This window comes from Corvus hawaiiensis, chromosome 6 (genome assembly GCF_020740725.1).
Source record: "Corvus hawaiiensis isolate bCorHaw1 chromosome 6, bCorHaw1.pri.cur, whole genome shotgun sequence".
In the NCBI taxonomy this organism is placed as follows: domain Eukaryota; kingdom Metazoa; phylum Chordata; class Aves; order Passeriformes; family Corvidae; genus Corvus; species Corvus hawaiiensis.
The window spans coordinates 35,719,426-35,735,781 of record NC_063218.1 but is presented as its reverse complement, the minus strand read 5'-3'; the positions used below and the strand labels follow the sequence as shown (position 1 = coordinate 35,735,781).

General features: G+C 40.4%; 1 protein-coding gene across 10 annotated transcripts in view; it reads right to left on the bottom strand.

Moving 5' to 3' along the window:
• Positions 1-15,690, bottom strand: part of PCNX1 (pecanex 1) — an 86,619-nt gene extending 70,929 nt beyond the window's left edge. For 3 of the 10 annotated variants that reach the window (XM_048305799.1, XM_048305804.1, XM_048305800.1), the window contains exons 1-3: positions 15,422-15,683; positions 7,454-7,662; positions 1,363-1,468 (exon numbers count right to left, since the gene is read on the bottom strand). In XM_048305799.1, coding sequence (XP_048161756.1) covers positions 1,363-1,468; positions 7,454-7,662; positions 15,422-15,574 — 468 coding nt within the window. In that variant the 5' untranslated portion in view covers positions 15,575-15,683. Of the gene's footprint in view, positions 1-1,362; positions 1,469-5,667; positions 5,725-7,453; positions 7,663-15,421 lie in introns of those variants that run through there. The other 7 variants (XM_048305803.1, XM_048305805.1, XM_048305806.1 and 4 more) reach the window with 4 other exon arrangements.
• Between the last annotated feature and the right edge of the window lie 666 nt (positions 15,691-16,356).

The window sequence follows — 16,356 nt, the reverse complement described above, 5'->3', positions numbered from 1 at the left end:
GTAGCTTGAACTTCTTCACATGCTTTAATATTAAAACTGTTGTAAGTATGTTTGGAACAGGTTTTTCCCAAAGACAAGTGAAAGAACTAGTCTGGGCATCATGTTTCCATCTTCCCACATAGACCATCGCTTCCTATTCCTTTGGCATTTGCTGGTGTTCTCTCTTAAAGGAAGGAAAATCTCTTAAGAGTATCTATGCTGCATAACTGAGCATGATTCAGATAAAACACCAACATTAGCATACCACTGCACTTTGTTATCTACTGCTTGCTCAGAGAGCTAATTAGAAGAACATGATATTGTAATACCACACCAAGGACTTCCATGTCATTCAAAGACAGGTTCTGTGTCTTTACTATGATGCTGCATTGCTCATTGTCAACATAACTGTACAGCCTGGCCAGACCATCTACTTGTCCTCATGAAGGGTTGATAAAAAAGTAGCCACAACTAGCTAAACATCACAACCCAGACAGAAGGAACAGCACATCCAATGCTATGGAATTTGAACACAAACCTGGTAGACATAATATGGAAACAGTGAAATTCAAGGCAACTAGAGCATAATGCAGTTACATTAAAATGTAAGAAAGCCATGTTCTTCAGCACTTCTATCTCGTAGGAGTCCCTATTTATTGCTTTCTTCCCAACCCTGCTGATCAATCAAGAAAGTGAATATTTTGCAGAGGACATCCAAAAAATAAGCAGATTTAGTCTTTCCATTTCTAGCAGTTTATCTTTCTTTATACTTAAGCAAACTAACTGTTTCGACTGCAAAATTTGAACTACCAGGAATAATAACTTTCAAAAAGCTATTTACAATTGCAGGAGATAATCAGCAGTGGATACTTTCTAAGACAACAGAAGCCTCCTCAAATACAGCACTTAAATTTACCAATTAAGCTTTAAATGGCAGAACAAACAAAAGTAAGGGAGGAAGAAAAAGTTAGAACATAAGGATGAAGATACAGCTTGAGCTATCTAATGGCTCACCAATACCCAGAGGGACAAGGGAATCCCACCACAGTGGGTTCTTAGTATTTAGCTCACCATGCTCTGAGCCATTTTGATTTATTAAATCAGAAGAAAGCTAGTTGAACAAAAGTGAACACTTTCTGATGGGACAGTAGGCTCCCTTACAAAATCCAGCCATTACTAATTTAAGTACACGATGGGATGAGAGAGCTATGCTGCTGGGAGAATGCAATGCCTTACTAATAAAGCAGTTACATACAGAAAGATAAATTGTTTAATCTAATACAAATTACAAAAAAAAACCCTGTAAAATAATAGGAAGAGGTTATCTACAGATTGCAAAGCCAGCAATACTAAAGCAACAACTGCAGTAGCTTTAATTCTCACCTGGTTGTTTGGATCTATCCCAGCATAAGAATTGCGTGAACTACAGCCAACAGGGGGAGTTGCTTCTCGTATGAACTCTGACATCTCAATCCCTCCACCAGGGTCACTGAGAGAAACATTAAAAAAAAAAAAAAAACAAAACACATTATCCCACCAGTTAAACAAAAGTCTGTCTATGTTGACTGCAGATTCAAAACAAGTTTTCCCTTCTCAAAAATCAGGGGCTCAAATATATTCCAGTATCTTGGATGAACACTGCCTGTTTGACACATGAAGCTCAGTCTGAGCTGGAGCACGCTATACACTGTCACAGAAGCTGCCACCTTAAGTCCATTGTCACCAGCCAACACAAACTGTGAAGACCTAGGTGCTATAAGACATTCCAAAATGCTGACATATTAAATTTTCCCTGTCTGTACATGTACACATGTAACTTTTGGATCATCTGTGCAACTATAACACCCAGAAATTCACCAATAGAAAAATGTACTACACAGAACTCAGAGCATGGAAAGGACTCCTGTTTTTTTCCTTAGACAGAATCTAGGAGCAAAAGCAAGGATGGTTAATGAAGAAAGCCACATGTAAAAGTTTTTGGACAGGCAGAGACATATAGGGCCATGGTATCTCTCCCAGGGATGCAAACCACATTTTCCTACCCAAAAATAACTTTCCTTCAGGTACTTTACAGTTCCTACCAAGAAATACTTTGAGGTACAACATATATACCATTACATCCTAGTGATTTCACCCTTTCTGGATTAATAACTATTGGTTTGAAATTATTTCCTAGAGCAACACCATCAAATTCAACAGAATTCAGCTTGTCAAAGGCAGATATTTTATGAAACAAGGGCAAGTTGGATCCATCCATTAGGAGAACAGGATCTGAAATAAGCTGAGGACTAGAACACAAGGATCCAACCTAGCACTGATTGTTAATTGCAAAGAGGAAGCAGTTGAGGCACTCTTCTTCTTATCCCATTACAGCTGTCTTCAAGCACCTTGATCCAGAAGACTTCTAAACAGAAGTAACTGCAGAGTAATTTGACACTGACCCTCTCTGCTTCTTGCCAAGCATAAACAACTGCCTCCCAACAAGCAAAGTCCAGCGTTTTCCTGAACAAAGTACGCATGCACAACGCTCCTCCAGCTGGACCAAAGACACTAAAGACAAAATCCCCCTGAAGAAAGGGACAGAAATGGACAGAAGCACTGCAGGGATTACTTAATTGACAACTAGTCTTATAGGAAAGTCTCATGCAATAAGACCAACACTGAATAGGGTGGCCTGCACAGGGCCAGGAGTTGGAATCAATGATCCTGATGGGTCTCTTCCACCTCCGCATCTTCTGTTATTCTAATAATTTTTGTAATATATGGACATCAATTGAGGGCATTGTAAACAAACTGTCTGTACACTAAAGAACCTGACACATGATTCATTCTGCAGTATGACACTTCAAGATGTTCTCATCTTGGAGAGGTGTAAGGGCACAACCTTGGGAATCACTCTAGGTAATATAAGCAGCACATGATTCTTCCTACATCAAAGACGTGACCAAAAAAAGGACACTTTGAAGTTAGGAATATATTCTATATTGCTTCAGTAAAAATAAGTTAACTTAAAAGACAACCAGCCATTAGATCACAGAACAACTATGATCCAACTCCAGCAAATTAAAAAAAAAAAAAGTAGTGAAAAGCCACCATTTTGTTACAGCTCAGCAAACAGACAGGCACCCTCTTGGCAATGGAGAGCCCTCTCTGACCTGGTATTATCAATTATGCTACAGCAGGTAAGGAAAATGAATTTTAAAAGATACAGTCCCAGCTTCAGCCAAAATATTGCTTCTGTAAGCATTTTAAGAATACAGAAGGACATAGCATGAAATTAAAGACTAAAGTGAAAAAATCTCACAATGTTTAAGTTCAGCATACATTACAATGAAAACTGAAGATATAACAAAGAATGCCTTTCACAAAAAGATGGGTTTCCTTTCCTGTTTGAATAATTCATTGAGAAACACTGCATGTGATTAAAGTACATCCTATGAAGTAGAAAAATCAGTCATTGCAAATATGCTTTCATGCATAGAACTAGGTAGTTAGCCAGGGTAGAAGAAGGAGGCAATTTTGTCTAAAACTGAATCATCAGATATCAGCATGAATAACAACACAATCCATCACTGCCACTATACTCACAGCTTCTGTATTCTGTGATAGCACACACAAACCAATAGATGAACAAAAGCTAGTAACAAGCACCAACAAAGTCTCCAGGAACAAACAGGAAATACAGATTTCTAGGACTGACCACTGTATGCTTAAGTATCTGGACTTTAGCAACATTCAGAGTTCTTTAGAAGCTACTTGATGCTAGTGCTGTGGCCAGGCCTTTCTGATATGAAAATCCACAATTTGTTTCTTACAGCTGGCTGTCTTCATTCCCTAAAGCAAGTGTTAACACTTTTCAATTTGCAAACAAAATAACTGCAGTGAAGTTACTACACAAATCAAGAAGACTGAAAACATTATATCCAGCAGTGGAGATTGCTGTGAAAGAGGCGTTCAAAGATGACATAAAGCAAACTAAAACTATTCTTTCTAATTATTAGTAACTCTTTTAACTAAAATTACTACCAGCAGGTATATTACATTAGCATGTCAGAGACTAACCAAAAGTCTGAAGAGGCCATAAGTCTACATGAATTCAGAAGTTTAAAATCTGACTTAGGCTGATTGACTACTCAAATCTGACATTCAGACCAGAACTTCAAGAGGTAACTGGAATAAGTTATTTTGATTTCTGGACAAAGCAGAGGAAAGGTTTTATTATTTTCCTTTGAAAATCATCATTTGTCCTTAATTTCCAATCAAAATAGCAGGGTAACAAGTCAGGAGGCTGCTCTCATAATACAGAAGAGCCACTGCATCTAGCAAATGCTAGATCACAACAGCTTCAAGTATTAAGACAAATTTTCTTTCCAGCTTGAGTCACTAATTATAGTCAAAAATACAAACCAACTCCAAACTCAAGAACAGGTCTGCCAGCCACAGAAAACTGAAGGAGAATAAAAAGCAAAAGCAGGGCAAGAGTTTTAGAGATCACCTTTTTAAAATTTTATTTCTCTTGCTCATATTTAAGTAGACTGTAAATATTTCAAAGATGCAACATTCTCCAGCTACTAGCTTTACTTGATAGAAATACATTTGAAATTTATGTAGCATCATTATTACAGTTCCCCCATGCTGATGGAGATCAGAAACAGCAACATCACCAGATGAACGCTTTATGATACTTTGAACCATAGCAGTCACTGACAAGAAGCCATACTCATACATCCAAAAGAAGGATTGACTTAAGGGTTTTAAATTATTTATGTGGGTCCACTGATACCCAACAAAGATCGTGCTTGCATTGCTGCTTCTATATTTCTACGAGACCAGCAGCCTATATCTGCTCTACTTGCTCTCATGAAACCTCACAGAAACATTACTATACCAACTACATGAAGTATGAAAACAGCAACTCACACTCCTATCTCTAAATTAAGACTAGCTTCTTTCAAAAGCGAAAAAATTAACTAGAGAATTTCAGCTTTAGAAAGAGGACAGCAAAAAAATAAACAAGGCATCCCTAAAGGAACAGTAAGTTGTTCTTTGCTTAAACATACTGAAGTTTCACGGAAACATTAAAAACCCCCATCCACAAACCAGTGTTGACTGAAGATAAATGAGCAGCTCAAGCAAGCCTACAAGTGACAGCACATAATTTAAGATGCCTGAAAGCACCACTTTAAGGATAAACATCTTCAGAAAAAAGGAAAAGCAATTCTTAAAAGCTAAACAGAACCCTCAACATTACTTCTACTTAACCCTACAAATATACTAAGATTTGTATCTAAAGTGATCTCCATGAGTATATAATGGGCAGGGTAAAAACTCTAGGATGGCTTTGCAAACTATACTACATACATCTGTATTCAGTATCACATGCTGTAGCCTAAGCTATCAAAACTAATATTATGATTATGCAAATATTTCAGATAGCATCTCTGCTCAAATCTCCCCTATATCCACCTTATATTAGAGGAGCAGAATTCAAAAAGAAGAAAACCCTACCTACACATTCTCTTCCCACACAGGTTTGGGTTTTTATTAGTGTTCCAATTTAACTTACTAATAAAGTTACAGCTCAAAATTAAACACTCATTCTACATCCCATCTACTGGTTTGAATGTTATCCCAGAGTTCTTGTAAGCTTCCAGGCAAAGATTAGTATATACTGTACATCCCACTTACCAAAAAGTAACTCCGTAATTTCTGCATTGACCTTGTTCCCAGTTCTAGTTAAGAGACCTGAAAGTGGGAACAAGGATCATATAAAAGTTAATGAAACTTTAGTTGGCAAGCAGGACACACAGCATCAAACTAACCTCTACTTCTGAGCTCACAATGCTTATAATGTAGTATCTTGTCCCATGTCAACTGCTCCCTAGACAAAACAGAACTGAAACATCCAGAAGTAATTCACAACACTAGTAGAAATTCCCTTGCCAAGTTTGGGCCACTGTTTTGGAAGCAAAAGCTACATGGCAAAAAACCAAAAAAACAAACAAACAAAAAAAAACCCACCAAAAACCACTCAGAGACAAAACATCTAAAGGTCACACCTAAAACATGCATTACCAAGGTTGCATGAGAAAGAACAGACCACTAGTTTATTTCCATGAATTTTATTAAGCAGAGTAAGCATTAAGATACAATTAGGGAAACAGAATGCCAAAATACCTCAGTACAGTTTTAGTAAGGTATAGGGTAAGCTAAACGGAGTCACAATTAAAATAAGCAGCTTCAGTTGCCAAACACATCATGGAAAAAGGGGCAGGTTTATAAAAGATTGATACAAGAAGTTACTGTATATCAGCTTTAGAGGAATCTAAGACACCGTTTTTGCCAACAATACCTGAGCTGAGAGAAGACAGAGAAGAACCTAGGACCCATCTCATGAGAAGCTACCCCATATATACACAGGAAAGTCCTTTCACTTCTAGGCTTAGCATTTTAACGAGCAGCAGTTTAACACTTCCTTTCTTTAAAAGCATCCCAATAAACAGACTCAAGAGGCTTCTTTCAACTACATTTCCTTAGTAAGACACACAGCCTTTTAAGAGTCAGGATAGCATACAAATCACCTCATTTTGAAAACTACTCAGGACTACTAGTACCGGAAACTCAGAGACAAAAGAAAGGTCATCTTTAAAAGCTAACAATTCAAGGTTGATTTACTTCATACAGTTTAACTTTTAAGATGGCCCTAATTATCTAAAGGCAAGCAGAGGCTTTGATAATAGAGCTTGTAAAACATCCACAGTCTGATCAAACTGGTTAAGCTGGCCTTGCTGATGAGTCATCTTTTGCTCTACTTTCTCCAAACAGTCTGGTCAGAGGAGGAAAACCTCTGGTGTTTTTTTATGTTGGCTACAGCAGAGTTCTCTGGAAAGGAATCACCTCCTATTGACAGTACTTCAGAATCATTAACTTCATTACTGAGCAGAGCAATTCCAGAATTTCCAAATTCACAGGAAAATGTTCTCCTAGAGAAAGACTGACTGGAGTCAAGCATTGTATCTGACTCCTGTTTTTGCAACACTAAAATTGAAACCACATCAGACACTCCTCCTAGTGATAAAAGGATTAGCATATAGTATGAGGACTTTGAAGCTAGATTTTTAATACTACATCTACTACTGAAATAAGATTACTTGTACTAATTATGTTCATTAAGTATTTAGTGACCTAATCAGCTCACATTTTTCATGCTATTGTTTCAGTGCTTCCAGCATGTTTAATATTGTTCTTGAGCTCCTTTGGGAGAGGAACTAGGAAATTATTGTGAAACCATCATTTCAAACCTAATACATGAATAAGTCTGCTTTTCAAGACCAGACTTAAAACCATCTTTCAGAACTACAGGTCTGTATCTGTATTCCTCAGTGTTTAATCTCAATCACCACTCCAGCTACACAGATGAAGACAGGACTGTTAGTCATTTGAAGCAGTATGCAAACATCAGCAGACAACTTACCTGGGCCCATTGCTGTCTTTCCTCTTGGCTGAAACATTGCTTTGTTCTGTTTTTGCACCTCTGTCCATATGCTCACTGGCATTCCTCTCCACAATTTCTCCCTCATCCAGTGCCCTGTGCAAACGGTAATTCACCATCTTCAAAACGATAAAGAGAGCTGCAATCACGGGGCAGTAGACAGCTACTATCATCATGGAAGAAGGAAGAGCCTTCCAAAAAAAGAGTAAGAAAAAGTTAATGAATACAAGGTCAAATATCTGTAAGAACACTATCTAGATTTTAACAGTTTGTTTCATGGAGAAAATACGATCATTCTGAAAGTTACACCACCTACAGTCGGTCTTTGTGTGAAAAACATTAAAAGTCTAGCAACACAGAAAAAAGAAACAGCTGGACTACCAAACATACCAAATCACCACAGCACCATGCTCAATAGATTTGTCTCACTGAAGCCTGAGAACCAAGCTCAACTCTTATTCTCTTCTTCCATGCTTTTGCAATGCAAGACCTAGACCAGGAAACTTAGAGCTAGCCATGTGTGACACCCAATATTTTTGATTAACTGTTATGAGAAAAAAAAAAAAAAAAGGGCAAGATTAAACCAAGCAAGCATGGGATGAGATCTTATTTCAGGTCTAGTGCACAGCACCAACTCCGTTTTGGAAAAACTTGATGCAAGTTTGACAGCATGGTTGGATGGGAAAAAACCTGCTTAGATACCAAACACTGGTGTTTTGACTCTGCTTGTCAGCTTCCAACAGCTACTGCTGCATGACAAGATACTGATCAGTCACACAAAGGCCAAACTTTCTTACTTGCATACATAAAGAGGTTGCTTACACGTGTGACACACACACTGCATACCAGAACACAATAACCTGCAAGACCAGAGGCAGCAAAGATTTGTGCTAGATCATTGTATGCCCATGGAAAGGTAGCCAACACATGTTTTGAAGAAAAATTTTCATCTGTATGAAAGGCAACCAGAAGCCACATAAAAAAAACCCCTCAGTCCTGAATTCAACATTTGAAATTCCAGTCAGAGTTAAGAGTTGTCATGCAACTTTTGCAGAGGTAAGTAAGGCTTTTACAGATCAATCACTTCAGCAATAGGTATCGATGAAGTCCAGCCTAACAGCTATTTAGGAGAAGTGTTCAAAGTACTGGTTAAACTCCAGATTTCACTTCAACACTTTCATCCTTCTAAAACATGTTTTATTCATGTTTTTAAATTTTGCCATTTCCCTAGGCAGTGACTAAACAAAATGAGCTATTAAGTCTCAGTATTCATCCACAAATAGACCATTTCCCTTACAAAAGCAACAAAAGTTTAGGTTCTGAAGTATTTCACTGCACCACTATCCGTTACCCTGCTCACAGTGTAGTTTGGGATATACTTCCAAAATATAAAAACACATACAGACATATGACAATCAGAATTAAACAGCTGATATCCAGCTTGAACATTAATAGTAAATGAGTAGAACAAATGAACTGTCTTTTTAGACCTCATGGCTGAAAGACAATTCCGGCTCATTTCCATACCTCCCTAGAGAGGCCATGGGAAGAGAAAAGTCATCATTGATAAAGTCCCAGGAACATCTTGCAGAGTCAAAACCACAAAACGATCAAAGTATAAGACAGTAATGCCTTTAATCAGCACATAGAAACATTTTGAGTCATTTAAAATTGACTTGCTGACAACATAGCGCAACATTACGCAATGTAACGCAACCTCCTACCTGAAATTATTTCCCTGAATCTTAGAAGGATTTTAAGTAGCATAACCTAACCATAGCTGCCAGCCAATCAATTTTAAATTACTCAGCCTGATCATATGTGCTGAATAGAGAAGCCTCCTTTTCTTTTTCTCTACTCATTTTCCCCTTCTGACTCTTCAAGATGTCCCTGGAACTTTGATCACCACGACAACTCTTTGTAACCCAGCATGGTATCATCCAAAACAAGTCAAGTCTGACAACCATCATCAACACGTACCTTTCCCTCCAAAAAAAGTTAAGTCAACACTGAATATAACATTTGAAGTAGGCCAGGCAAACTAAGCTGAAGTTTTCTAAGTTTCATTTCACATGCTGAGCTGGACAACATCATGATGAACAGATATTCACTCACCAAGCACCAGCTAAGGAGGAGAAAGAAGAAACCAAGCTACTTAAAACCAGCATCAATAAGCAAACAGGATCCACAATCACATAGCATCCCTACAACTCATGAAGCCATGCTAGAACGGTTTCCTCAATAAATGAGGTGTTTCTACTTCCAAAAACTTCAGAGTTGGTTCCCTGCAGACAAGGGCCAGCCCGTTAACTTTGACAAAACACATGAGTTGCTTGTACCTGCTAGGCAGTCTGCTACCCCATCTCACACAGCTTCAACTTTCCTCTCCTTTACAACACCTAGCATTCAGAAGCCATTACCAGAAGAGTCAGACTAACACTAGGTAACAAAAGCTAGAATTGCTCCATAAAAGACATGCCTGTACTTTCCTGTCTAGAGAGCTCTTTCTCCCCTCTCCTCTGTCAGCAGGAAGGTCACAGTATATCCAGTTTATCTTCCAAAATCTACACATCCAGCTTTTCAAAGGAAAGCTTTAAGAAAAAGTACAAGAAAAAAGGCAAAACACCTCATGTAACTTGCAGCAAACCTAACAAGGAATTCAAGATTTTTCCTCACATTCTGTTTTCACAGAATTGCAGAAAAATAAAAAAATAAGCTAAGCTAACTGACTACTTTTCCTTCTTCATATTTGTAGTAGCTGCTCATCTCAGAATAGGGCACATACTCTGGGAAGGAGATGGCATTTTACCTAGCTTAGTCTGCCATATGAACATACTTGACATCAAGTATCATGCTGTGGGCACAGCACTGCCACCCATGGTACCAGCAATTTGTCTGCGGTACAGCCTGAAGAGGAAACTTACTGCAGCCTAAGCTAAATCACTTGCACCTTCTCTGTTTTTCTTAGCCAAACTTAGAAGCACTCAACATCCATTTGGGGTCTTCTCCCGCACAAAACAAAGCAAGCTAAAAGCAAGATTACCATTTTAAACCATGCTTAGCATTTTACCACATTTGAGGAGAGACAGATTTCTCACCAGCATCCTGTGTGATACCACCTTCAAAACTGGAATACAAATCTAAGTCATGCAAATTTCCCACTATATTACATCTCAATACAATCAAAATAATTTCAAATACTAAAGCGTTTTTATTGAGCACAGCATACTAAAACCCTCAGGTTAGCACTTGTTAGTAGATACCAGCTGGCCACAAGTCTACAGCTGCAACAACATTTCAGAGAACAGCCCTTTTTACTGCACATTTCTAATCACTTGCATTAGCACCGAAAGAAAACATACTCCACAGCAGTCATCACAACTGAAGCTCTTGTACAATATAAAGAGCTACCCAGAACCATATAAAAACTGTTTTTAATTATGTTCTGTTGAAAACTTCAGTTATCTAATGACTGAACAAACCCAACTATTAGATAAACTCCTACCTGAAACTATTTCTTTAAAGGGAAGCTAGAGTAGTACACTCAAATATGGGGGGCAGAGAGAAGGACACTGATTTTCTACCACCTTTGCCACAAGAGTTACGTTCCAAATTTAAAGCATTCAAGTCAACTTACCAAATCCAAGATATACATATGGACAAAGGTAAGATGCAGGAATGCACAGTTAAGGAAGACTACCTCTTCTGAAACCTCCTGGTGGTTAAGTCAGCTCACCTTCTATCACAACACACCTCTTCTAAAAAAGTAGGTAGAAAAAGGTTTAAGCACTTCTAGATTCTAATGGTCAAAATAGAAAAAGAAAGCTCCCACCACTAGTTACAGCATTAAAATAATTCCTAACCTCAAAAGGTCACTGCATCTAAACTGAATGTTTCCAGCACATATGTGCCTGGAACCAGAGGAAACTTCATTGATCAGAGGCTGTACAACATCCTTATGAAGAAACTAACACTATATGGACCCTACCTAATCTAATAAATTACCTATCTTTAGCTAGGCCCTACAGATGCAATGAAAATTCCAGATTATTTTCAGAAAAAAAAAATATGCATAGCTGTTAACTGTTGAAAACAGTCATAGCAAAGTTTTCAAAATCAAATCAGATTGCAAATCCATACATAAAGGTGATATCAACTAAACATTAAGAAGTAACAGCCATCTTGTAAAAAGACTAAAGAGTACAAGCATTTTGAGCCCAGTATTTTATAGAAACAGTTTTACTGGAAAAGAGGAAAGATCAGGAAACAACAGATACAATTTTGTCCCCAATTCTTGTTTATGGACAATCAGAGCCCTTAAGAACTGCTGTTATCTGGAAGAGAGTTCAGTTACAAGTCATGTAGGTTTTGACTGAAACCTCAAGCCATACAACCGAAACTTGAGTAGCCAAGAAACTAGAAGTGTCTTAGAACAATATGGCATACCAGGCATTACGATCACAAACTGAATTTCAATTATTTAAAATCTTATTAAGAAACAGGACATATTTCAGGGACTTCAGCTGGATAAACCTCCACGTGAAGCTACATTTATATGACCTACTTCTATAACTATGTACACAAGTCAGGAAATTAAGTGAACTGTTGTCTAAACGAGCTTGACTTTGACAGACAAGTTCTGTAGGTACATATGAGCCCATCACCCCAAGCAAGGTACAGCCCTGGCTCCTCTTCAGTCACTGGCAAAATTCCACAAGTGCCAGAGCCAAGACTTCACCCCCTCATGCGCACGTGGTGGGGCTGAAACAGCATTCCGACTAGGGGAAGTGCTTTGGCAGCCTCCTCTTTCCCCTCCCCCCTGCAACACTGATGCATAACATTAGCCTCTGCATTCAGGGTATTTTTTTCAACTCTACCACTAGATTTTACAAAGTGACTGGACAGCTTCACCATATAGAAAGCACATTTTCTTCTCCCAGTTCCAATTTTGCTTTAGAGTAAAAGCAGGGATCAGCTCTTACAACAGACAGGCACATCAACAAGCACAGTTGAGTCTGTTACTGAATACAAACAGGATAGATTTAACTAGCCTAGAAAGCAAAATTTTTATATGCATACTGCCAAGCCACAAATCCAAGAACAGACTCAAGCAGCTTCCCTATACCAGCATTTCTTACTCTAGACCCCAGTTCCTTCATTATCTACACTTTTATTTTTGCCACGCTTCCAACAAGCTCAGTTTAAGTATATAAATACACGAGAAAAAGTAAAAGTATCCAGACTGGTAAAATAGATACATTTATGTATACATCCGTCATCTTCACACAGGGTAAAACCCTCACTTGCACGTGCTTAAGCTCAGAAAGCAGATGCAGTACCAAGGAAGAAAGGTTGCTTACTGACTACTGCTAATTTTTTCAGTAAGTTTGTACCACACATTAAATCCATCAACTCTAACAGCACTGGCATACACACACAATGGAACACACAGATTTATGGCATTACTTGCTGACCACAACCATTACCAGATTCCATTCTGAAAATACCAGATCAACAAAACAAATGCACAGAAAAAAGATTAGCAACGCTGGTTGCACTAAACCAAGTCTTTAAGCAGTAAGTGCATCTAAATTCCCATATCCTAAAGTGTTCTATTCTTGTTGGGGGTTAAATAACATTTGGAAAAAAAAGTGATTAGCTTTCTATTAAATGCATTCAGCCTTGAGAGCCAGCTACAAGCAAAGTTCTTAGGGGATTCTTTTGTATTTCTTGCTACAAAAGAACTTAGAAATAACCACAGTTATTGATGATCCAATGCATAAAAGCAATGCTATGATCTCATAAATCTTTAAATGGGGAAGTTTTATAAGTAATATAACACCTGTCAGCAGTCTAAGTCTTTCTATATACCTTGATTTTTTAAACACACAGGGTTGTCTGCCAGCAACAAGTCACTTGAAGCTAGCTTAGAAACTCCCTCCTACACATCAGTGAGCCATGCTCAGAATTCAGATTACAATTACCTAAGACTTTTTAAGCAAGTTCTGCTTATTTATGCATGTCCTACAGCAATGCAACACTTACTGCTTTTTATTCTAAAAAAGAACTTAAGAGATGCTAAAGAGCTAAGATGACCAACACAGTTCTGCCTGTTTAGTTTATGTCTAGACAACACTTAAACTGCAGAGGGTGGAAAGAGGGAGAACAGCCAAATATGATTCAATCTCCTTTAACTTGTGACTAATCTCCCTACTTATTCTCAGGGAAGTTGGCACTTGTTGCATCTTTAACTTATCCAGAGCTAGGAAGCAAGAGAATTTCTCTGACCTCAACAAAACCCAAAGCAGTTTGCTGTTGTCTGTCTTTTCCCTTTGCACAGGAAAAAGCGTTTAAGCAACACTGAAGTTTACCCCATTGTACGGGTAACTGAAGCTTACCTACTGCTTTAGGAGCAGCAGGAGACTCAAATGCTGGCCCAGATTTACCATTTGTCAAAAGACCTATGTGCGATATAGATCAGCCCCCTTCAAAAGTCTCCTGTGCATGCAGGATGTAGATGTTCATGGTGAGCCTTCTCAGCAAGGCAGTATTAATTAAATAGACTGTTCTGTCGAAACAGAAGAGCAGTACTATTATAAAAAAAAATTGTAAAGCTATATTCAAAACCAAAAGGTACCTCTTCTGCCCATATTCTGCAGAACTTTAAATACATACAGATTCACAGTTCTCATACAAAGTATCTGCTTAGTTAAAAGTTTTATCTAGCTGTTCTCACTTAACTTCAGTTTTAAAAGTAATTTGTCTCAGCCTTTAGTTTCCCTGCCAGTAGCCTAGAAGTTTTCAAACAAAAAGCCTTAGAGTTGCCTTTTCCAAGACACTGTAATATGAATTAAAAACCATACAGAGCTGTAACCTCCTTTTCCACATTAGCTATTTCTTAGTATGAAGTGTCTCATACTGCAAACTTACAAATTGCTTTTAAACAGAGCAAATGCCTGACCTCAGAGCTCTCAATTTCTGCAACTGCACTTGCATACCATTTTATCTCCAACATTTCATTCACTAACTAAATTTTCATAAGGCAGCTTCTACTTAAGGTTGTCACAGCATCTAGCAGTCTTGCAAATGATGTTCTACCTCATATACACAAAACTGGTCAAAGCACACTATTATCATCACACTTTTCTATTGAAAAACCCAAAGTAAACTATTAGCATTTCATAAGTTAAACACAGCTTACACAGGGAAAAAAACTACTGGCCAACAGGAAACCGCCCCCTTTTCTTCTAACCGATCATATCCCTTCTCTATTTGTTCCCAAGTCCAAACGTCAAGAAAGTTTCTAGGTTTAAAGGTTAGTATTTTAACAGCTTTGATTGAAGTGTCAGTTACAAAGATATATAAGACAGGAAATCTCACAAACCGAGTACACTGAAATCTGGACATTAACAAAAAAGCCAGACTAACTTCTTGTCGATAATACAATCCAGATACACTGTCAGCGAGCACACCACATCCAAATAAAACTTCCAGGTTATGGAACCACATCCCTCCACCACACTCAAAACTCAGAAAGTGATAATGCTGCCAGTCAAAAACACTGGATAAATCTGACAGATTCTATAGAAACTGCTTTTTACTAAACCGTCAGTATATCGGCAGCGGAAACTGACAGAAATATTTTCAATTTCAAAAGAAAGAAAACAGAAAAACGAAGGCAAAGTGCCAGCGCCTATAGCCCTGCCGCGCCCCGATAGCGCCCACCCACAGATTGCCAGTAAGGGGTCGGTGTTCCCGAAACGCCGCAGCCCCGATCGCGGCTGTCGGGCCCGCTCCCAGCGGCGGGGGGGGCCCGGGGCCGTTCCCGGGGCCGCGCCGCGGGCAGGGGGCGCGCGCGCGGCGGCCCCGCGGCCCCTCCCGACCGTCCCCCCCCACCCCGGGCCCCGCAAGGCCCGGCCGACCCCCGGCACAGGCCGGGTCTGCACTCACCATGTACAGGGTGAAGGGGAAGCCGAGCAGGAAGAGCCACAGGTAGAGGTGCAGCGCGTTGACCCCCGCGCCCTGGTGCGGGTCCTGGTACCAGCCGCCGCTCAGCGCCGCCCACACGCCCTGGCGCAGGATCTGCAGCACCTGGGAGCCCATGGCGGCCCCGCTCCGCCGCGCCGGCCCCGCTCTATCCGCCCTGCGAGCCCGGGCAGAGCCGCGCACCGCCCGCGCTCCGCGACAGCCGCAACCGCCGCCGCCGCCGCCCCAGCAACGCCGCCGCCATCTTATGTCCGGGCCCGGGCCGCCCGCCCGCCCCCGCGCCGCCGACGGACCGGCGGCCCTTGCGGCAGGGGACGCGCGCCGCCGCCGCCGGAGGGGCAGCGCTGCGCCTGCGCGTGGCCTGCCCGCAGCCCCGCCCCCGCCCGGCACAGCGCCCCCTGGTGGCCCGGGCCCGCCCCGAGCGTGGGTACCGCGTGCCGCCCCCCCCCCCCAGCGGCCCGCGGGGCTCCCGCCTTCTGCGGGTACTGTGGAACGTGGGAAGAGACACAGCCCTGGGAAAGGGGTTTTTCAATCAAAGAGTTACGAAATCAGTTCGGTTAGAAAACAGTTCTGAGCTAACCGAGGCCAAGGTATGGCCGAACACCACCGTATTAACCATACCATGGCATTATCACATCCAGTCTTTCCTTGAAGGCCCCCAGGCAGGGTGACTCCACCTCATTCCAATGTCTAATCGCCCCTTCTGTGAAGAAATTCTTCCTGATGTCCAACCTAAATCTAAATATTGCAGGCATTGGTGTAGACGGCACTTCAGCTGGGCTATCGGCATTGCCCCTAACTCAGACACGCCATCTTCAGGCTCACGTCTAAGGAGCCTGGGCTAACCCCCTTTCCCCTTCAAACCTCCTTTCTTTCCTTCTCGCAGGGCCTGACTCCTG